At 44.0% G+C, this 24,166-nt stretch overlaps 1 protein-coding gene across 2 annotated transcripts in view; it reads right to left on the bottom strand.

The window, feature by feature from the left end:
* LOC136842532 (ubiquitin domain-containing protein UBFD1-like) overlaps positions 1–19,919 on the bottom strand; it is a 59,829-nt gene extending 39,910 nt beyond the window's left edge. Inside the window, exon 1 of one of the 2 annotated variants that reach the window (XM_067109950.1) lies at positions 19,647–19,919. In XM_067109950.1, the coding sequence (XP_066966051.1) occupies positions 19,647–19,665 (19 nt within the window). In that variant the 5' untranslated portion in view covers positions 19,666–19,919. Of the gene's footprint in view, positions 1–19,438; positions 19,497–19,646 lie in introns of those variants that run through there. The other variant, XM_067109949.1, reaches the window with a different exon arrangement.
* Between the last annotated feature and the right edge of the window lie 4,247 nt (positions 19,920–24,166).

Below are 24,166 nucleotides of genomic sequence, written 5' to 3'. Positions count from 1 at the left end.
GTATTCCTAGATACAACAGATGTTCTATTTTTAGCTTACCAACAATACTGTGTGGTACTACAACTGGTTTCTCAAATATATATCTTTTGTAACTGAGCTTCCTATAATAAGTAGAAGTCCCTGTCTGATGGTATTTCTCCTACATGAAAATTCTAACGCCCAATTTCCATTAGAAAAATAAGTTTAGTATGTCGTATCTGATGGCCAGGGCAAGATAACGGATTATAATAATCATTTCATATTATATTGACCCTTAACTGTCGTTAAGGCTGTTTTCTGAATTTCTGTCTGGTCCAGAACTTCATCTATGCACTTATAATTTTGATTTTTTGAGCTTAACACTGACATGGGTCATAATATTTTCATTACTTTGACTTTCAAACAGATTGCTTATCCTATTCTCTTCACATGCCAAACACTCTTGAACACTTTTTAAGCCTTTGAGTACCATATCTCTCAATGACTTACTCATTTGTAATGGGATCCTTTCCAAACATAGGTAATCAACCTCAACATTTTGGGTATTAAAATGACATTTTTATTAGGAAAAAGTTTTATTATACTTACCAAGTAACTAAATTGCTTGTAGTTTCACTTGCCGGCAGCTTAAAAATTTTGAAATTCGTGGTAGCGCTAGTGTCAGTGTAGGTGACTAGTCCCTGCCCACTTTCGGGGTACGAGAGGAGCGACTTCAGCAGCACGATTCATTTTTTTTTTTTTTTGCCCTTCTTTCCATAGGAGGGGAGGAGGGAGGGCAAATCCTACTTTATCACAAAAATGTAATTTTTATATACGTAACATAGTTAGCAATTACATTGCTGAAACCCAAATTGACAAGGAGGTGGGATATATGGATTAACTACTCCAACATTATGGATGATAATGAGTTAAATTAGCACTGTTACAATGCTTGTCGTTCCTTACCTGGTAAGAGAGCTGCTGCAGGTAGATACTGCCTCTGGTCAGTGCTCATCTTAACCATGTAGGGTGTGGCTAGTTGGCCAGACGCACCTTTACACCAGTGGGTACTTTGCAGCAAGGGATGAGCCTGGTTACTAACAAAGTATACAAGAAGCCAGCTGCCCCTGCCCTGGGCACATACTGACCAACCAAATGACCAGAATCAATGAACACAAGCATCACCTACAAAACAAAATATAAAACCACCACCCACCCATTAAAGCTAAGACTGGTGGGACTCCAGGTACACAGTATCCCCCAGGCTCCCTTTACGACTCAACACCCACGTTCAAGGTGAAGAGAAAAGGAAGGAAGAGAGGCTTCCTACACTTCCTCCCCCAACACCATGCCAGCCACGGATAATGGCCCTGAAGTACTACAATTTTCAAAAGTAGTTTCCACATCAGGAAAATAATGGGTCACAAAGACAGAATTGCACCTCCAGTGAGTTGCTTGAAGAATTGATGATAGAGACAGGTTGTGCTGGAAGGCTGAAGACATGGAGACAGCTCTGATCTCATGAGCTTTAGCTTTGGCGAACATTAAAGCCTCTTCTCCAACCTGAGAATGGGCCTCAGAGATCAGATCCTTCAAGAAGACAAGCCATTCTTTGATTGGGCACATGACAGATTCCTAACTGAGCACCACAAATTACTCTTAGGACCTCAAATCTTTTCTGTTCTGTGCAAGTAGTACCTCAGTGCTCTCACTGGGCACAGAACTCTCTCCTCCTCATCTGGGCCTAGTATTTCCACCAGGCTTTTAATAGTGAAGGTACGAGGCCAGGGCTTGGTAGGGTCTTCATTTTTTGCTAAAAAGCCCAGGGTAAAGGAAAATACAGCATCACCTTGGGAAAATCCCACTCTCTTGTCAAGAGCATGCACTTCACTGACCCTTTTGGCAGTCACTAACACCACAAGAAAGATTGTCTTCCTGGTAAGATCTCATAATGAAGCAAAACGAAGAGGCTCGAAGCGAGGTCCGGAAAGCCACTTCAAAACTACATCCAGATTCCAAGAGACGGCCTCTTGCCCCTTGGACTTGGTGGTATCGAAGGATTTTATGAGATCGGACAGGTCTTGAATAGCAGAGAGATCCTTACCTCTGTGCCAAAACACTAAACTCAGCATAGTCCTGTATCCTCTGATCATAGAGGACAGGCCCCTAGATGTCTTAAGTACAGGAGAAATTTGGCAATGTCTGCTACAGACGTCTTAGAAGATGAGATGTCATGTCTTTTACACCAGGCTCTGAAGATTGTCCACTTGGCACGATAGACTCTGTCGGAAGAGGAGCGCCTACACTTGGCAATAGCCTCTGAAGTTGCTCTTAAAAAACCCTTCTATCTGAGGAGTTTCCTGACAGTCTGAACCCTGTCAAGGCCAGAGTGGGCAATCCTTGGTGAAACCGCCTGAAGTGAGGTTGTCTGAGCAGACTTGGTCGCTGTGGTAACAACCTTGGGAAGTCTGTCAGCAGCTCGAGGAGATCTGGGAACCATTCTTGTCGCAGCCAGTGCGGGGCCGCTAGGGTCATCATGACGTTATGTGGTTGCGGAACTTGCCGAGGACTTCTCGCATCATGCAGAATGGCGGGAAGGCGTAGAGATCCTTGTTCGACCAGTCTTGTAGCATGGTGTCTGTCACCCATGCTAGAGGGTCTGGTACTGGAGAGTAAAAGACTGGTAGATGATGATTCTTGGATGTCGCAAACAGATCTATAAGAAGTCTCCCCCACAGCTTCCACAGATCCTCGCATACCTGCGGATGAGAGTCCACTCTGGGGAGCACCTGACTGTGACGGCTCAACCCGTCTGCAAAGACATTGAGCTTGCCCTGGATGAAACACGTCACCAACTTTGTCCGGTCGTTATCTGCCCATAAAAGGAGGGTTCTCACTGCTTCACAAAGGGAGAATGAATGGGTCCCCCCTTTCTTCTTTATACACATCAGGGCTGTAGTATCTGAGTGTACGGTCACTACTTGTTTGCAGATTACTGAAGCGAAATGCTGAAATCCCAGCCAAATTGCCGTCAGCTCTTTGAGATTCATGTGCCAGTGAATCTGCTCCTGGGACCAAGTTCCTGACACTTCCTGGGTGCCTAGAAGCGCTCCCCAACTTAGATCCGATGCGTCTGCATATAAGTCTAGGTTGGGGTTCAAAGGAAGAAGATGAACGTGTCTGGATGAGATTTCCTGTCCCAGCTGGCCCACAGATAAAAGTAAAGAATTCTCATATGTAGCCTTCCTAGGGATACAAACCGCTCCACGGAGGCTAAGGTACCTAGAAGGCTCATCCACTGGTTCGCCGAACAGGTTTGGCGGGTGAGGAACTAGTCGACTTTCTTCAGGCATGACTGAACTCTCTTGGGTGACGGAAAAACCTGAAAACTCTTGAGTTTATCATTATCCCCTAATAGAGAATCGTCTGTGATGGAACCAGCTGGGACTTCTGAAGGTTGATTAGCAGACCCAACTCTTCTGATAAATGAAGGGTCTTCCGAAGGTCCTCCATGCACCTCTCCTTTGACTGCGATCAAAGGAGCCAATCGTCTAAGAAGAGGGAGATGTCCATCCCCATTTGATGAAGCCACTTGGAGTGGAGCAAGGACTTGGGTGAACACTTGCGGAGCAGTTGAAAGGCCGAAGCATAAGGCCCGGAACTGGTACACTATGTTGCGAAACACAAAATGTAGATATTTCCTGGATTCCCGATATATAGGAATGTGGAAATAAGCATCTTGCACGTCTATAGTAGTCACCCAGTCGCCGCGGTGAATGGATGAAAGAACAGTGACTTGCTTCTGTCTTGAATTTTGTCTTTTCGACAAAAAAATTTAAGGCGCTTACGTCCAGTACTGACCTCCAACCCTGATGCCTTGGGGACTACGAAAAGACCGTTGTAAAAACTGTCCGACTGGACTTCTTCAACTTCCTCGATGGCTGTCTTCTCAAGGAGGGCTGACACTTCGTCGGAGTGTTGACTAATGGGGGCTTCTCCCTGAATGGGATGGAGTAGCCCTGTTTCAGCACTGACACAATCCACTTCTCCGCTCCTCTTGTGCTCCACCTCTCCCAGTAACGGAGGAGCCTGGCTCCTACTGGCGCATGGAAGAGAGGATCCTCACTTCGAGCAGCAGGCTTGGAAGAGGGCTTCTTAAATGGCGGGGACGAAAAGCACAGGTTCATCCTAGGGCTAGACTGGGCTCTGGGTCTGCCACCTCATAAGGGCAGAAGCTTAAGTGGAGAATGGGTCCTGGTACCTGTCGATGCAGACTCCCTGGGATGTCTAGCGAAGGGAGATAAAAGGTCCTGTGTACTTTTCTTCTGAAGTTCCGAAGAAATGTCGCTGGCTGTTGACTGAGGGAAGCGGTGCTGGCAATCAAGAGGAGAACACAATAGGGCAGCTTCTAAGAAGCTGTGACACTCTTCACAGTAAACGAGTACCAGAGCTCTCTCTTCTTCAAAACTCCCATTGCGCAGAGAGAGGCTAACTCTCGAGAGCCATCTCTGATGCCCCATCTGTGCATGACAAGGCATTCAGCCAACCCAATGCGACTTCGTCAGAGAGCAAAGAGCAATTCTACATCTTGCAGGCTAAGGCCCCCACTGACCAATCTAAAAAGCTTAAAATTTAAAAAATCCTCAACAAGTTCTTCAAAAGGTGGTCAAGTTCTGCAGGGCAGAACGTCACCTTAGCAGTGGCAAAGGCTGACATCCTAGACGAGTCAGTATGTCCTGAGAAGTCTCCCTTGAAGGAGGCAGCCACTCCTAGTGAGGGAGCTTCTCCGGTCTCGTAAGAAGAATACCTCCAGCACACTAGATGAGAGGGAGGATAGCTGAAGGAAGACTTCCCCTGCTCTCTCTTCCCCAAGAGCCAGCCGTCCAGATCACTGAGAGCCTTCCTAGCGGAAGATGAAAGCACCATCTTCGGTAACTTGGAGGAGTCGGAAGGCTTGTAATTAATGAAAAACGTTGAAGCTGGGGAGGTCGGGGTCGGAGGCGAGAAGAATCCTGGAAAGTTCTGCAGCATGTCAATAACGCTGCATAAGCTGTGAGAGGGGAGCCCTGATCCACTTCAACTTCACCTTCATCCTCCGACGAAACGGGGAATAGAAGCAAACCTTGAGGGGCCTGGGCTGAAGGAGGCGGCTCTCTCTTGAGCAAATTTAAGATGTCGCCAGCTGACGCTGAATGGGAGCTAGCGACGGGCCTGTTGTATCTGCATAAGGAGTCTGAGCTGGAGTCTTGGGTGCTGAAGGGTGCTCGGTGGCTTGGGAAGGCGCTCAGGCATAACTGGAGGAACGGGTGCTAATGGGAGCTCAGGCGCTACGGGCGGTAATGGGAGCTCGGGAACTACCGGGCATCCGGGCACTGCTGGGAGATCAGTTGCCCTTGGGAGCTCGGACGCTACTGGGCACTCGTGAGACGACAAGTAGTCTCTCGGAGCAGATGAATGCTTGGCCTCACGCACAGGATACACTGGAGAAATGAAATTTTTATGATAAAATAACGTTTCACTTATACTTACCCGGTAGTTACATATAGCTGTCGTCTTTGGCGCCACGGCAGTATTCAAATTTAGCGCTTAGCGCTGGAAACTACAAAAGGTGATCCCTCTACCCCGCCCTCTATCGTGGGCTCGGGAACCGTCCCAAGAACACTTCATAAGTTTTTGCCCAACTGCCCAGGTGAGGGGAGGAGGGAGGGTTATGATTATGTAACTACTCTAAGTATAAGTGAAACGTTATTTTATCATAAAAATTTCATTTTCACTTATACAACTTACCCGGTAGTTACATATAGCTGATTGGCACCTTGAGGAGGTGGGGCCCTGGCAGCTAATAAAATTCTTGGAATTATCTACTTGCAACAAGTTAGACATAGGTTCCTTACCTTTAAAGGTAGCTGACTCAGTGGTTACTGCCTCTGTAGTCTGCTGGCCTTTATATTGTGCCGAGAGGATATAAAGGGATCCGTGTGTCGGACACAATAAAAAAACAGTACCTGCCGTGAGAGAACATGGCTGCAAATTCGGACAAGTCTGATGCCCTGATCAGGGCGCAGTACAACGAACAACAAAACGAGGATCACCTAACATTACCATAAAACCAATACCAAAGATTAAAAACTGGAAGATACTAACACATCATGTATCTCCAGGCAACCTTCAAAAAACAACAACCCCAACACCAAGGTGAAAATGTTAGTTGAAGGAGCGGACTCCTTTTCACCCCCCAACACCGTGTCAGTGCAATAAAGGTCCCCAGCGTACTGCACTCTTGAAAACAGTTTGCACGTCCCACTAAATAATGCGATGCAAACACTGACTTGCATCTCCAAAAGGTGGACTTAAAAAGTCCTTCACAGATAAGTTTCTGCTAAAGGCTACAGAAGTCGAAACAAGCTCTAATCTCGTCTTTTACCTTAAGAATACTCATCTCCGAGTCAGCACACTGCTCATGAGCTTCTTTTATCAGGCTTCTCAAAAAGAAAGAAAGGGCATTCTTAGAGAGAGGCCTCGAAGGATCTCTAACCGAGCACCAGAGGTGGTCATTGGGACCTCTGAGCTTCTTCGTTCTCTGAACGTAGAACTTGAGAGCTCTCACAGGGCAGAGGTACCTTCGGGTTCTTCGGGACCGACCAATTGGGAAAGGTCCTTAATTTCAAAACTCTCTTGGCCAAGGTCTAGACGGGTCTTCGTTCTTGGCTAAGAAACCAAGAGTAGACATACATACTGCCTTCCCCTTAGCAAAGCCTACTCTCTTGTCAATCGCATGTAGCTCACTTACTCTCCTGGTTGGTAGCCAGAGCTACCAAAAAGAGTCTTTTTTTGAGATCCTTCAAGGATATTAAATCGGTTCAAAGGACTGAGACCGTAACCATCTCAGCACTTGACGTCAAGATTCCACGCCACTGGTCTCTTCTGGTCTCTCTTTGACGTATTAAATGATCGAATCAGATCTGAAAGGTCTTGACTCAAAGACACTTCAAGACCCCTATGTCGAAAGACCTCTAACATGGCTCTATACCCTTTTGATGGTAGGTACAGCAAGCTTTTTCTCTCTGTGGAGGAACAAGAGAAAATCGGCCATCTGGGCTATAGGCGTCGAAGAAGAAGACACGCCTTCTCTTCGACACCAGGACCTAAACTGTGTCCACTTCGCCTGGTAAACATTGTCGGAGGATTCTCTTCTTGGCTTCGCGATAGCTTCGAAGCCTCTCTTGAAAAGCCTCTCTTTCTGATGAGTCTCCTGACAGTCTGCAGGCGACAAGATGAAGAGCGGACAAGTTTTGGTGGAACCTCTGAAAGTGCGGCTGTCTGAGTAAATCTGGTCTCTCTGGCAGAAGTCTCGGAAAGTCTGACAGTAGGTTTAGAAGGTCCGGGAACCACTCCTGGACGGCCAGAATGGAGCCACCAGAGTCATCCTTACGTTTCGATGGCTTGAGAACTTCGAGATTACCTGCCGCAGGATCTTGAGCGGGGGAAAGGCATACAGGTCCAGGTCCGACCAGTCCATGAACATTGCATCCACGAAAACCGCTTTGTTGTCTGGAACTGGAGAGCAGTAAAGGGGCAGCCGAGTCGTTTTGTCGGTTGCAAAAGATCTATGAGCGGGCGTCCCCATATCTTCCAAAGCTCCTTGCAAACTAGGGGATGTAAAGTCCACTGAGTTGGATAGGACCTGGTTCTTTCTGCTGAGAAGGTCCGCTGCTACATTTTTTCTCCCTTGAATAAATCTCGTTACTAGTCTGGTCCCGATCTCCTCCGTCCAAACTAGAAGCTCCCTCGAGGTCTCGTAGAGGACCACTGAGTGAGTGCCCCCTGTTTCCGAATGTATGCCAGAGCGGTCGTGTTGTCCGCCTGGACCAAAGGCATTTGCCTTCCACTTCTTTTTGAAAGGCTAACAGGGCTAAGTGAACCGCTTTTAGTTCTTTTCGATTGATATGCCAGTTTCTCTCTTCTCTTTGCCACTGGCCCGAAACTTCTTTTGTCCCCATAGTCGCTCCCCAGCCCTTGTCCGAGGCGTCGGAAAAAGAGTTAGGTCTGGGTTCTCAAAGCTGAAGAGGAAGTCCTTTTGACAGCCTTCCTTCTGACCTCCACCAACGGAGGCACTCCTTTATCTTTTCCGAAATGGCGAATGTGAAGGAGTCCGGAACTGTTTCCTGGGCCACTTCTCTTGCAGGTAAAACTGCAGTGGTCTCAGGTTTAAAGCGCCCCAGTTTTACAAACTTCTCCACTGAAGTTAAGGTTCCCACGGCTCATCCATTCGTTCGGGAAGAACAAATCTTCCTCTGCAGAAAGTCGCTCTATCTTCTGCAGGCATGAGGCTATCCGTTGGTTGGACAGAAAAGCCTGAAAAGTCTGAGAGTCCAGACTCACTCCCAAATAGACAATCTGCTGACTGGGAGTAAGGCAAGACTTCTTCTCGTTGATAATGAGGCCTAGAGACCGTTAATTGAAGAGTCTTTGATAGGTCCTCCAAACAGCTCTCCTCGAAGCAGCTTTGAGCAGCCAATCGTCGAGGTACATGGAAACTAATTCCTTCCAGGTGAAGATGTCTGGCTACTGACAACAGGATCCTTGTGAAAACTTGCTGGGCTGTCGACAGACCCGAAGCAGAGGGAACGGAACTGGCATAAACCTGTCCCTCAAGACGAACCTCAGGAACTTCCTTGAAGCTGGATGTATCGGGACGTGAAAATAAGCGTCTTGGAGGTCTATCGAAACCATCAATCCCCTGATGTAAAGACGCCAAGACCGACTGAGTTGTCTCCATGGAGAATTTTGTCTTCTGAATGAAGACATTCAACGACTCACGTCCAGGACGGGTCTCCATCCCCTGATGCTTTCGTAACCAGGAACAGACGATTGTAGAAACCTGGAGATAGAGGGGCATGAAGCTGTTCTATCGCCCTTCTCCAGCATGGCTCGGACTTCTGAGCGAAGGGCGTCTAGTTTCTGGAGTTGTGCCCTCGCCTGTAAAGAAACTGGAGCCTCCACTAAAGGAGGTTTGGAAAGGAAGGGGATGGCATATCCTTCTTTTAAAACTTGGATCGTCCAAGGGTCTGCCGAGATCTGTTGCCACTCTTGCCAGAACCTTTGCAGTCTGGCTCCTACAGCTGAATGGAGGACAAAGGTTCATTTCTTCTCTGGGGCCGTCCCAGGTTCTAGGCGTGGCTTTGCCTTTTCCTCTGGCCCTGCCAAAAACACGTTTAGGGGTCTTCCTTTATACTGTCCATAAAGAAGGGGGAAAACACGCACAGAAGCGGTAGAAAGCACAGGTCTCTTCGCTTTCTTGGCAGACTGCGACAAAAGATCCTGGGTTGACTTCTGGGCTAATGCCTGGGAAATTGCAGCAACTAACTCTTGCGGAAACAGATGAGCCTTGTTTAAAGGAGAAAACAAGAGAGCCGACTTCTGGCTTGAAGAAACACCTTTTGCTAGGAAGGAGCACCAAAGTTGCCTCTTTTTGAGAACCCCTGTCGTAAATAAAGAGGCCAGTTCTACTGCACTGTCGCAGATGCCCCTATCCATGCAATCCACTACTCCTACCACATCATCCAAGAGCTCGGAAGGAAGATTAAAATCCTTAATCTTCCTGGCTAAGGCCGCTTGCCCAGTCCAGGAAGCTCACAATTTCAAGAGTCCAAATGTACGCTCTTGAAAACTTGATCCAGTTCGGAGGACGTAAAGAAGACCATCCAGAGAATTAAGTTTTTTGTGCAGGTTTGGTGGGCGGTCCTCCTACTGGCATCCATGAGACTGGAGAAGTCCCCTGTGGGGAGGCAGCCACACCCAGGGAAAACATTTCCCCCAGTCTCATACCAACTCGTTTCTGGAAGGAACGACGAGGAGGGGAAGACAGAAGACGTTCTTTCCAATTTCCCTCTTCTCGGCCAGCCAAGCATCCATCTTCTTAAGGCCTTTCTTCGCGAGACGGACAGGACAAGTTTGGTAAAGTCCGAAGAAGAAACAGAAGCCTTGTCCCTCTTGTACTGGGACCCAGGAGACGGAGGAGCCGCAGGCGAGAAGGAATCAGGGAAGTTCTCAATAAAGAACTTCAAGAGCTTCTTGTAGGAAGAGAGTTCGGGAGACTTCTCCTCCTTACACTGCTCCTCTAAGCCCGAGAGGAGTTCGTCAGAAATTGGGGATAAGTCCAGCTGGACAACATCTTCATCCAAGTCTCCTTGAACTGAGACTTGAGTTACACGAGTGACTTCTGGAAGGCTAGTGACATATTCTTGCTGTGTCACCGAAAGAGATTGAGCCTGTTGAGGAGCCATCGGGCGCCCAAGGAGGCGCGCCTTGATACAGCAGCAACGAAGGTGGCGCCAAAAGCTCGTTACCACAACGACAGGAGGCGTCAATGAAGGCGCTTGCGGCGGCGCTACGAGCGGCAGACATAGTCGCCGAATACGGCGGCGCCGCTGGTATCACAGGAGGCGCCAAAGGAGGCGCAATCGGCACAGCAGCCAAAGGTGGCGCCAACGGGGCGCAGCGGCGGCGCTACAGGCGATAGAACGAGGCGATGTGGTGGCGCCGCTGGCATCGTAGGAGGAGCCAAAGAAGAGACTTGATTTTTAGACAAAGTTGTAAAATCGAGTCCAAACGGGCGTTAATTCCGTCAATTACAAGCTGTTGAGGTCCATCGAATGCTGGAGCAGGCGCCACAGGAACAGGAGTCACAGGAGTCGCTGGCGCCAAAGGAGCAGGCCTATCAGATGTAATCGTCTGAAATGACAGGGAGGATCCGCCGATAACGAATGAGACGAGTCCGACGGGAAAGCCTCTCGGTTCTGCCCAAAAAAGCTACAGGAGGGAAGGATCCTCCAGAAGAGCCTTCTTCTTAGGAATCTTCAATGGAGAAAGCAGACAGAGACCTCTTCAAAGGTCTAGAAGAGTCGCGAAAACGCCAACCTCTAGGCGGGGAGGAACTCCAACTGGATCCACTCGACACTCTCCGCTCCTCACCTTTTTTCGGTGGTGAGGGCCAGCAGCCTGGGAAGCGGCAACAGGACTGCTTGAGGGGGCAACTACTGGGAGCAGGTCCCACTCACCTCCTTTCGGCTTTTCGCATGCCTTCTCCCTGGAACCTGGGAGCCTGACAGGGCCTAGACCTGGGAGCGTGAATGGGCCGAAAAGCTACCTCCTCCACAACACTTACACAAGGCACAACACTGGTATTATCACTGCGGTCTACTAACGCTGCAAATTGTCCCCATTTTCTGCATGGAAGACATAAACGCATTGGGACTGACACGGTATCAGGATTGGGAGAAACGGTGTCCAGGGTAGGTAAAACTACAGGAACTACAGGGGAGCAGGAATAATAGGATTTACAAAAACCTCTTGACTACCTCCTGACCTCGAAGACCTAGAAGAGGCCTTCCTAATCCTATCTCTTTCTAGCTTCTTCATGTACTTCCCCAAAGCACTCCAGTCAGACAAAGTTAGAAGTTCACACTGGTTACAAGTCAAATCAGCAGAACATTTTTGCCCCTGCATGAAAAAGCACTGAAGTGTGCGGATCTAGACTAAGCTTAACAAGCCTGGTTTTGCAGCCTTTGCTGCAAAACCGGATACCACTAGAACCAGAATCAGACATAATAGTCAACTAATAATAACTCTCAAGCAATAACTAGCGCCAGCAAAAAAACAACAAACCGAGTACTTCAAAAAAAAGGAATTAGAAGTTCGAATTGTTGAGAAATACTACCAGCAGCAGAACCGAGATTACCGGTTCGGTACGGAACAAAAACTAATGAAGTGTTCTTGGGGCGGTTCCCGATACCCGATAGAGGGCGGGGGTAGAGGGATCACCTTTTGTAACGATAGCGCTAGGTGTTGAAAATTTGAATACTGCCGTGGCGTCAAAGACGACAGCTATATGTAACTACCGGGTAAGTTGTATAAGTGAAAAAGTGTTTTAGGGGATCCCAGAAACTACAATAAGGGTGCTGCAGGGGCTCCCTAAATTTCTTGTACGGCACTGGAGGGGAGTGGACCGTTTGGATGCCTTTCCAACAGCTATCCTTTGCCGCGACCTGGGAAGGTGCAACAGGTCCGACTGTGGTGACGACTGCCCGTTGGCAGACCCCACCTATCTCCCTTGGGCCTCCAGTATGACTGCTCCCAGGTGGAGAGGAGTACACAAGTGACCTTTGCCTAGGAGCATTGGTGGGACGAGCAGCCACCACCTCCACTGACACTACTAACACTAAGGACATGAACAGTATCCACAATTAACCCCATTCGACATCAAAATTACATACAAGTTTTGACTCAAGGCTGGCAAGGGGATCAGGTTCAGAAGCGAGGGAGCCGGTTAAAGGATTAGGCTGAATAGTTGGAGAATTAGGAACAGGTGACACAGCGGGAGCAGGTAATGGTAGAGCAGGAATATTGTCATCAGCAGAACTAATTACGGTCTTGCTATCTACTGTGTTTTTCGGCTCTAGCAGCCGCCTTAGGTTTCCTGTCTCTGTCTAATTTCACTAAATGAGACCCCAAAACCCTCCATGTTCTACCATCCTAATCTGATTTTTCGTCAGCCTAGTACTGCAGCCTTTGCTGCAATAGCATAGGCTAGCAGCGCTACAGTCGACATACTAGGTCAAGTCTAAGAAGTCAACAATTGAGTTATAATGTACTGCACGGGCAGTCCCCGGTTAACGGCGGGCTTGGTTAATGGCGATCTGGTTTTATGGCGCTTGCCTAGCGACGAAAATCGGCAATTTTCCGTGCCGAAAATTGCTGATTTCCGCTTAACCGCTGATAACCGAGGACTGCCTGTATGTCAAATTGAAAGGTCCTAAACTGAAAATTAATCATCTCACTAAGAGAAAACCTAACAAATACAAAAGCCATAGTCTATCTGTACTTCACCCAAAGAAGAATCTCAAAGGAAAAGCAACGAAAGCCAAAATTTAAGATGACTGCTCACAACTGAACCACTGTCGGAGCCGGCAGGAAAACAACTGAATCATGGTGTTGAAGTTGCTCCTCTCGTACCCCGAAAGTGGGCGGGGACTAGTCACCTACACCGACACTAGTGCTGCCACGAATTTCAAAATTTTTAAGCTGCTGGCAAGTGAAACTATAAGCAATGTAATTACTTGGTAAGTTACATATATAAAATAAAGTTTTATATATACTTACCAAGTAATTACAGCTATGAGTTCCACTCACATCGGCAGCTTAAATTCAAAATTCGCACAGTGCTTCGACTGTTTAGTGTAGATGACTAGTACTACCCCCTAACGGGAATACCAGGAACGACTTAGCAGATGGGAGCAGGTAAAGGTAAAGCAGGAATATCGTCATCAGCAGAAGTAACCACGGTCTTGCTATCTATTGTTTGTTTTTCGGCTCTAGTGGTCGCCTTACGTTTCCTGTCCCTGTCTAATTTTGCTAAATGAGACCACAAAACCTTCCATTTTCTAGCATCCCACTCTAAAAGCACCCAGATATGGATCAAGTAAAAAAAAAAAAAAAGTCTCAGACTCTGTGGAAAAGGGAACTTCTCTTCCGCAAGTCTAAGCTTGGACAGGCACAACTGCAGGTTCGACCTAAGTCCAGGGCTTGGGGGGGGGGGGCGAGATTCTGGTTGTTTTCCCTATCCTCAGGTCTAGCGTTCACAACCTTTGAGCAAATTCCTTTCGAACAGAATTGAAGAAGTCAGTTGTCCAAGAAAAACTGATGTTCATGGTTAGAAAATGAAGAAAAAGCAGGAGAGGGAACTGGCACTCAAGAAAGAATAGCAGTGTGTTCCAGCAAAATCAAGCGCCAAGTACTAAGGAGAGTGCTGAGCACTCTGTAACTGGTGTCGGCATTCGGGAGAGGTGCCGGGCGAACAGGAACTGGTGCTGGAGACTAGCAGGCTGGCGCCGGATGCTCGTGAAGACTTATCTAATTGAAGAATGATTACTTACACATCCATCAAGACAACTTTCCAGTGGCTGTCTAACACTACACATCCATCAAGACACCTTTCCAGTGGCTGTCTGCCAAAACCTGGGAATGAACTACAGGTTCAACTAAGGGGGCAAACCCCCTCAGACTCCCTTGGACTGCATGTCTTCTCGGAGGTTCTGGAGAGCAAGACAGCGACCAAAATCCAGAGAGACGTCTTCTCAATGGCTGCCTGTCGATATCTGACACCAGCAACAGGCTCAACTGAGGGGGCAACTACCCACGGGAAACTCCCATCAGCCATCACTGGACTTCCAGAATGTCTTCTCCCTGGTTTAAGGGAGCAGGACAGTGACTTAGGTCTAAGAGTGCTAACGGGACGGATAGCCACCCCCTCCAATGCACAAGACTTCTACATTACAAGGTTAATTTCTATAAACCAAGACACAAACTGGCAATGGCACGGGAAGGAAGTGAGGGAGCCAGGTGTGAGAGCAAGTGGAAAAAAAAAAAAAAAAAAAGGGAGAGCTAGTAGCAGGCGAGACAAATTGGACCAGGGAGTCGGAGCCAGGTGCTCTGAGCTGGTGGCAGGCTATAGACGGGGTCAGGCGAGCTAGCAGCTTGGGAGATGGCAGGTACTCCTGGTCAGAAGTTGGCAGGGATGCAGGTGCTCCAGGGTGCTCGGAGCATGAGTTAGTGCCAGGCAAGCTAGTGGCTCAGGCTCTACAAGCTCAGTAAATGGCAAGCGCTACTGGGCGCTCAGAGCTGAAACTCAGCTGCAAATTCTTAAAAAAACCTTCTCAACCAAAAATAAGGTACCATTTCTCTCCTATGTTCCGCCCTAACACTTGTCAATCTCTGAAAACGAAAGTGATCATGTAACTGCTTCTTTACCGACAAAAAAATTATGGGGTACACAGAGTACCTCATACAGACAAATCAATTCCTATAAAAAAAATTTTTGAGACTTACAGGAATGTATTTCACTGCCAAGAAATCTGGCTCTGTAACGAATGCCATGTTTACTCTTTGCTAAGCTTGTTGGTATAAAGAAGAGGTTAATAACAAATTAAAAAAAAGACGAATCAGATCTTAATAACAAAACAATAATAAAACTGTCCTGAAAGTTATAAGTCTGAGGGCTACATGAAATCAGCAATACTTCGTCACCTAAATCCAGTTATATAACTGGCAAACAATGAACAAGCTGCCACAGACACACTGTTTACTCAAGTGGCAGCAGGAACAGAATGATGATGTCTGCTAAGTCGTCCCTGGTATTCCTGTTGGTGGGCGGTACTAGTCACCTACACTATACAATCTAAGTGCTGTGCACAAATTTTTAATTTAAGCTGCTGTGTGAATTGAACTCATAGCTATGTAATTACCTGGTAAGTTACTTATATAAAATAAGAAATAAGAAAGCCCTCTGAATAAAACAAAAAGCTTTTATACTGTACAGGATATAACCTTCAAAAAGCGCAGTCATAGCCAAATCTCCATGCATTCCTTGAGATTCCAGGATATCCTCCTACAAAGAGCATTTAAAGAAAACATCTAGGGGACTGGGGTTATCATAATTTTCTTCTATGTTTCCTATATAGTTTTCATACTTAGATTATAAAGGAAGCTTTCTCATCATTCCAACAAGTATTGCACAATACTGAACAACACACAAACTGAAAATGAGGCAATAAAATTCTACCTTTTGCCTGGTACCTGGTTCTCAGCATTAAGTCACATGCAAACAAGTGTCCTACCTATGATTATGCTTGGATATGAACCATTTCTGCTGACACCCCTCAAACTTCTCTAGCCATACTTATGGAATTCAAAGGATAAGAAGCAAACCATCCTAAATTAATGGTGAAATTCAGGCCAAATGCTAAGCACTGGGGCACTTTCAGCCAGTCAGCACTTAATCAAGAGATCAAGCAAATAAATTCAGCACTTTATAAAGAGATCAAGAAAATAAATGAGTTGAAGTACAAGCCTCTAAAGGTGCAACTGGGAGAAACCCCCCACACTTTCACTAAGAAGAAACTTAAGAGAAGTTTGTCAGCAAAAAGGAAAAAAGGAAATGCAAATGGAGGTAAAGTAAGTAACTGAAAAAAAGGATGCAGCCAGGTGCTATTGGGACACAGCAAACACTCTCAAGTAATGCCTACAGAGCACCACATGAGAATTGACAGCACTAACACCCAGGGAGAAAACCATCTTGAGGACTGCTTGAAATATTGGTCTGATGGCTCTTATTCATTCATGCCAGACTTTCTGAATCCTGAATAAGATCCAAATTATGCAGTCTGACAACAAGCTATGGAATTCTATCAGATATTATTCCTCCAAATCACAATCATCAGGGTGGCTAACTCATAAATTATAGAATTTCACCTGAATTTAATTCCCACAAGTGCCAAATAAAAGGATTTTGACAAAGGAAAAATCTATTTCTGGGGAGAGACCTGTGTCACCCGGTGACCACCGGCTGACACAGGTCGGACAACCCAGAAATGAAGCTGAACTCTACAGACAAGACTCTGTGGTTCCTGAATGACTGCAGGGAATAATAGCCATAGTCCAACCTTATTCTTATTTTCTGCACAATTGAGCACACTTTTATTGCATACTAGCAAACACTATGTCTCTGTCTTGGGAACCCAAAGGGGTATATATACTGTAATTAAATCTTAATTTCCCTCAGTAGAGAATGGGATAATCTGCCTTTTTTCAACGAGTGAGTGAGTTTCACTGGGTACAAGAAGTATCATGGCTTGGTTACCATAGTATGCAGTATATACATTATCTCTTTTCCTCACCTATAACAAGTACCACTAGGTCCCAACTAGTAATATTACATTTTGGCTACAGTAATCATCATATCTTCTTACTAGCAGTGAAAAAGAAGAGTGACTGCTTCATCTTCTCATCCAGGACAGATAGCCTACATCATCAGTCAACTGGTTCCAGTAAGGACCTGACTATGGTGCATAGTACTGTATTGGTATGAATTGCTCCAAACCCAAATCTACATTTAATCAACATATAGATGGGGTGGATGGTCAATTAAAACAAAAAAGAGCGAGAAATCTGTGGGGCCACACCCATCCACAAAGCAGGAATTCAAGGCATACTCAGGAATTTAAGGACTGAAAATACTGCTAAAATGTTTTTTGTTATAATACGCTAATCTAAAATCCTAAGATCTTCAAAATGTCCTACTGTATCTGATACGAACCAACAATGAGAGTATACGAAATTGAAGAGCAACTGGCTAACCTTGCAATGGGTCACACAAGATGATTTGTTATACTGAGAAATCTGACAAACTGCCTTAGCATATGTGCACATATATTGCAGTTAATATACATGTAAAAGTTTATGCTGGAGCTAAAACAGATGAAGTTTCAAATATTTAGCAATGTACACTTTTCTAAACTTCCTACATGTTAATATCATTTTGAAAGCTCGTTCACTGGCCTTCAAGATAATATGGCTAAAGAAAATAAGTCACCTGACATACCTGAAACTGGATGGAAAACTAAATTGTCTTTTAACTTTCATATTTTGCAATACTAATGCTCTAACTCCTTGGGCTGTCCTTAGTAAAATATCCATGACACAAACATTCTTCAAATATTCTATACACTAAAAACTTCTTCAGTGCACTGTCAGACCACAGTTGGAACTTTGCTTGGTTTACAACTTTCTAACTGTAATATAAATAAGTCTTTATGTTCCTAAATCTACCTTAATGTTACAAAGGAAATATTTATGACATCAGTCTCTGCTACATGCACATACGCTAACAGTGACATCTAAAGTGACCCAACTCCATTAGCAAGGCCAAGAATGATAAATTTCACCATGAATCTCAATCCTGGAGGGATGTACCCAGAATTACTTACGTACAAAGTTAATCAGGCAGAACAGTCTGGCAAGTGTCAGTTCTGTCACAGTATCATATATGCTAAAGCCTATGATCTCCTTTTACATTACATATGATGAACATTTACCAAATAACTTCGTAACCTAACCAGAAACCTCGTTGACTAATAACCCTACCCAGAAACAGCTTTGTTAACTATCTACCCCGCATTAAAAGTAATTCTGGCATTTGGGTAAACACCCATACACACCCAGACCTAGCATACTCTAGCTTGCATAATATTAGGTCATAGGCCCGCTTCTAATCTGTTCTCCATATTAGCACAAGCATCTTTTCTCCAATTTCTGAAGATAAATTTCCCACCCTCACCAAGGATAAACTGAAGACTACTGCTGCGGCCTGATTCCTGCCAGTTGTCAATCAGAATATTTACTGCCATTTATTTATGCTTACGATTAAGGTTGTCTTTTTATAATATTTACTGTCTTTTGTCTGTGCTTTATGCTAATCCTCCAAGGGGCTGGTACTAAACACGGTGCCTATTTTGCCAGTAAACTGGTAGTTACTGCATCGGTGGGGCGTGGTGGTAGTTTTCAGTTTTACCACAGTTGTTTTTCTTCAGCTATACTTCATTGGGATAACCAGACTAAATCATTACTAACTAAAGGCAGCTGTGCTAACTCCCCACTCGCCTGGTTAACCAATAGGCTACAGGCAATACTCAAAATGTTCCAAGGGAGACCGTTTCTTCATCATTAGTTAGTCCTGGCCTTTCCAAAGTGTAACAATTACAATACTATTAGCATAAGCAACATCATGAAGATTCATCAAGAAGTTCAGCCCAGACGGCAATTCACCAGTCAAAAAACAAAGAAACTATTCAAGTCCAGGCTCTTATCAGCTAAAATATTTTTTACTAAAATAGGCTACAATGGCTACTTTTCACGATTGCCTTGTAAAATGTCAAACCCATCAAAATGGCCTAGCCTAATCTTATCTAATTTATAAGATTACAGATAACTGCTCCCATCAACTGGGTACTTTGAAAAAGTTACCGAAAAAGTTACTTTTCAAGGAAAAAATTGAAGGAAGTTAACCAGGTAAGTTACTTTTTGGGTGGATTAGCCTAGAGCATGCAGCAAAACTTTCATCCCATCGAAATTTCTGCCCGGAAGCGAAATTACCAATGCAGAGGCTGATCCCCTCGTCCTGCAAATTACTCCTTATCTAATATATAAGATTACAGATAACCATCCCTAATGGCACGATTAAGCTTCGCCCATTGTTTCGCCCGGTGGCAACATGTTGTCAACTCGTCGGGCCACAACGAAGTTGTTAAGTGTTGTAAACAATTCACCTGCAACAGGCTACATTAACCTTTGCCAGGCAACTCACGTACCGGCAGTTCCGCTATGGGATTAGCCAACCTCGAAATTGAAAAAGTAAATCGACATTACGACATAAATCGAATCACGGATCCGTCTAGCCTAGCAACTGTGTCCTGTTGGGATCGTAAACTATGAACCTTGAAGGCCGACCTAGGCTAACCCGGAAAATTCCTCCTTAAATAAGTTATATCGTTAACTAGGCTTTGATTAAGAGACACTTTTGACTCTTATTAAGCCAACCACGAGATTTGATCGCCGTAATGCGAAGTACCGCATCATTTTCACGTACGGACAACGAAGTTTGTTTCTAGATTTTCTGAACTGTCGACCATGATTTTCATTCTGAAGTTTCCTGAAAAAAATGTTCTCGTCTCACCCCGTGTCACGCATCACCATCCCTTGTGCAAGTCTTTCTGGAAGGCAAGTTTAACGACATCACTCAAAAGATCAACACCAAAGTAAACTTTTGCTACAATACTTGGAGAGAATGAAATTACCTTTCTCTTCGTTGGACATTACGAATGTAAATCCCCCTGCCTTCTTCTTCTTCCTTCGTTATTGAGTATAGAAAGTCGACTGTCAGTGCAATGCGTATTATGAGTGGATCATTTGATCATTGTTTTTGATGAAACATATTTGTTCAAGCTATCTACGATGCACTTTGACTTTTTCTCAAGATTTCAGTCAAATTATCAAAAAAGTTTTCTTGCCGGACAAATGCATCCTACGTGACTGCGACGCATCATGTATACGTCACTGCTACATTTTTTATTACTTTTTGTGTCATTCTTCTTGGAAACAGTAATATTATATTCCAAATATATGTACCCTGAAACTTATAATGGTTGCTCAAGGGTGGCTGGAGGAAAGTTTTCATTAATGTAAATTTCCATTTACTTCCATTAATCGAATTGAAACCTCTCAAACTCAGTACGTCTCCGTATGGAGGTGTGGTTGGTATGTACGTAAATCAAGTCATCTATCCATAATCAGTATAATGTAATCATCTAATGTGCCATTCAGAACTTATTCTATCGCCTACTCTATAGTCACATTAATGTGTCCAGCAACGTTCTGCCCAACCGGAAATAATATTCCCACTTGCAAACTAAGAATATACTTGAAATATTTTATTTTCTGAGAGATAATTAATGTTAAAAATTGATAAGCTTATGCTATTTATTTAATTTTATAAATATTTTGTTTTTATAAATATATAGGAAAAAATTCAACAGAATACCCTAAGAAACGCAACTTTGTTTTTATCAGTTTTTATCTTCCCCATACTGTTAAACGAACGCAACTTCACATTCCTTCAGTGTCAAGTGTGGCTCACAAAGCAGGAAACATAAGAATGATTTAAACATTTTTATACCATAACGAAGGACATTCGTATCTTTTTAAGGTAATTATGACTTTTTTTAGGCATACAGTCGGTATTTTGACGAGTACTTTAGTTTCACTTGATTTTATTGATTAAATTGTCATCTTTAAGTAATAATAAAAGTTAATTGCCTTTCGTGGCGAGGGACTAGTTGTTAACTTTAGTTGTTAGGGTAAGCTGGCCTTTAGCCTTTCGTCTTGCTGTTTCTATGATTTACCGGCCAATGAAAATCCTCCTTTACATGCTCATAAGAACACGGCGTTTGTTGCCAGAATTTTTTTATTACCGCATTTATTTTCTGGCGCTTCTTTTGGGTATGTTACTTTGTTCAACCTTCTGATTACCGTATATAGTCTTTTTTTTGTAAGTTGCCGGTAGATATCCTTAGCGCCACCCGCCTCCCACATAATAAACGCACACACACACACACTACAGCTAACCCAATAGGCCTATCCTCTGAGTTTTCAGACGTTCACCCCGATACCTTATTCGTTGAGAAATGGTTCTTCACTTCAAGTGTCCCATCAGAAACTGTAATGGACGTGTCATATAATTATTTTTCTGACGTTCCGCTTTCTGTATTGCCCATTAAATTATGCCTGAATTTTCCAGTTAACTCGGCCGGAAGCCGAGGTTGATGGGGAGGGAGGGAGGGTGTGCCCTATAAACTTGGTTTGTGTCATAACCCCGCCCTTGGGTTAAGTTCCTTATTTTAGAGGAACACTCACACTGACCTTTATCTTTCTATCCTTTCTTCATCCCCACCTATATCTCTTACGTTAAGTGCTCTGTTGCCTTTATGCTCCAACTATTTCGATTGGAAGCATCTTCCATTGCTAAGCCCTTCTTCTCTAACTCCTCTGTCACTTTATCTCTCCATCTAATCCTTTGCCTCCCTCTCGACACTTCTACCTCTACAGATTCCGTCCAAAACCTCTTCACTCCCTCCTCAGTCACCCTTACCGCATGTCAGAACTATCTAAACCTCAATTCTTGTCATAACGGTAATTTTGCACTTTTACCAATTTCTTCATTATCTATCTATCTATCTATCTAGATATCTATATATATATCGATCTATCTGTCTATACCTTCCTTGTTCATCTTAAATCTTGTTTCATTGTTGGGCATTCGAGTTTTTGGAATAATAATAAATATAACCAGCATGTGAGGATGACTTTGAGCCATAGCCATCGTCAGCAAATACAGAAAAATATAAAATGAAAATGAACAGTGTAGAGGCATTTTGCGTGAGTGTGATGGATATTCTTGAAGAAAAACTATCACATATCTAAAATCTCTGATTGAATTTTTCGTTTAGTTATATTTAAGTATTAAGGGAGTCTTCACAGGGGATTACTTAAAGTGCTTCTTCGGCCGAGAAACTTCAGCGAAGTTTTCTTGATTATTTTTATCATGGTGCACAGACTAAGAAAACCTCATGAGAAAAGAGATGATGAAGGGAATGTCTAACAAAGCAACTGAAAATACAATTGTATCTGAGGACAAGATAGTAACAACAGATGGTAATCGTAATTCTTAGCAGAATGAATTTATGGGGTAAGATGGCCCTCATTACCGGATAGATAAAAGTTTCTGAAGAGAACATTTGAATTAACACTAAAAGTTCCATGTTACTGCATGAGAACTAAACCCCTCGTTTCCCCAGACATATGTTGGGTGGTTGTGGACGGTCGATATCCCTTTCTTCCAAGGTGTGGTTAGCAATATAGATAGGAAGAGGAGAACTGTCATTTGTGGCCATCTCTGGTGGCAAACTGAGTTACTTTATATAGACTAGCGACCATATATCAATAATTTCTTCAAACCTCGTGGTGTTGGGTGGTCTCAGTACCGGTAGTGGGTCTTGGGATTTACCTTTGCAACGGCTCTAATGACCTTCCACAGCCTTCAAGAAGTTGGGTTTGCTTGCTTGCGGGTTCACGCAAGCACATTTTCCTATCTCCCTTGGCTTTTTACAGTTTAATGTTGTTTATTCTTTGATTTATTATTGTCATTGATAGGCTTAATTTTTATTTATTTATAAATATTTTGTTCTTTTCAACCTATGGGTATCTCATTCTGTGGACGTTAACTAATCAATTGTCGTTCATTGAGTGTACATTACAAACACACCTTCTCTCCTGCAACAAGATGGTGAAAAATAGCGGATAAAATACGTTCGAGACAACTATCTGTGGAATACTTTAAAATACTTGAAATGTTTTTTTTTTTTTTCAAAAAAAGACAAGTGGCATCAGCTACTCTGACGAGAGAAGAAAGTGTGTTGATACTCCGCTTTATTGTCGTATGTAAAGAGATTGTGCGATAATGTTGATCAAGTTCTAGAGACCTTGATGCTGATTACCTTAATTACCACATACTCGATAGTCCAACCTTACTTAGGATGCAGCGATAGCACTGTTTAACCTTAAAGCTGAATTTCTTACCGCACTGATCTAAATTTAAAAATCAAGGAAATAAATAAAAGTTGTAACAAAAGGGATAAGAGAAGAATAACTGAAATGAAATTTCTGAGTATACGCTGGCCTAATCAGGAGGAAAGAGTTTTTGAATCTATAATTCGTTTGATACACCTACTTTCCAGCTTTCACTGAGATTTGATTTTTTAGCAGAAACAATATTTGTGTACTTCACATCGTGCTTTAGATTAAACCTTTATAGTATCATTCATTTTATGTATTTAGCAAGATCGTTGTGTTCTCTTCGGGCAGGATTCATTTACACTTTCGATATAAGGAACTTACCACCATTAATAAACCGACTGCATCAACGTTTCTCCCTTGATCTCAAAATTCCACGCTTGAAGCAAAACTACGGCCACCCACATTCTACCTTGAGTATCTTGGAAGGTTCCATGTCATTTCAGAGTTTTGGTTTGCTGATTGTCTCAAGGACAAAACACCATTCCCTTACGTGTTTCTGGAAAATGAGTCTTACGACCCTAATTCAGGCATTTATCGAAATGTACCCTTTACCGGGCTAGAATTCCATCTAAAGGAACGTTGCCTGAAATTCCCGATTTTTATGACACTTGACATACAACTTAAGAAGCTGCAAAAACGTACTGAATGAAGCGGGAAGGTTAGTATAAAGGGTGTTGTATCCCGGGATAGCATTGCTATGGTATAGTTTTAGTTGCATTGGTTGCCTGTTACGGCCAGAATAGCGTGTAATTGTTGTGACCATCAAGCTACCAAGACTTGATGTCCAGAGTGTAAAAGAGCTTTATTCTGTACACAGTACGGCCAACGAATGGTGTTAGGGCAAGACTAGTTACAGACGGTTTCAGGTAATCTGAGCTAAGATACACGCAGCCCCAAGGTCGTAAGATGAGCTACCGCTTGATATCATTAGGACTATATATATATCAAGTCTTCCCAGAAAAATCAGACTTTCTTATTTTCTGAATGGACTGGAATTGGAATATAGAATTTAGGCCACAGGGACGTATGAGGTCATTCAGCGCTGAAAGGGAATTTGACAGTAAGAAGGTCTGAAAGGTGTAACAAGAGGAAAACCTTGCAGTTCCACTGAATGTTAGAGGGTGGAAAGCCAGATGAAGAAAGAGGACATGAGCCAGGGGCCGAAGGGACGCTGTAAAGAACCTTA

Source organism: Macrobrachium rosenbergii, chromosome 10 (assembly GCF_040412425.1).
Source record: "Macrobrachium rosenbergii isolate ZJJX-2024 chromosome 10, ASM4041242v1, whole genome shotgun sequence".
Taxonomy (NCBI): domain Eukaryota; kingdom Metazoa; phylum Arthropoda; class Malacostraca; order Decapoda; family Palaemonidae; genus Macrobrachium; species Macrobrachium rosenbergii.
This window is presented reverse-complemented; position numbering and strand designations above follow the sequence as displayed.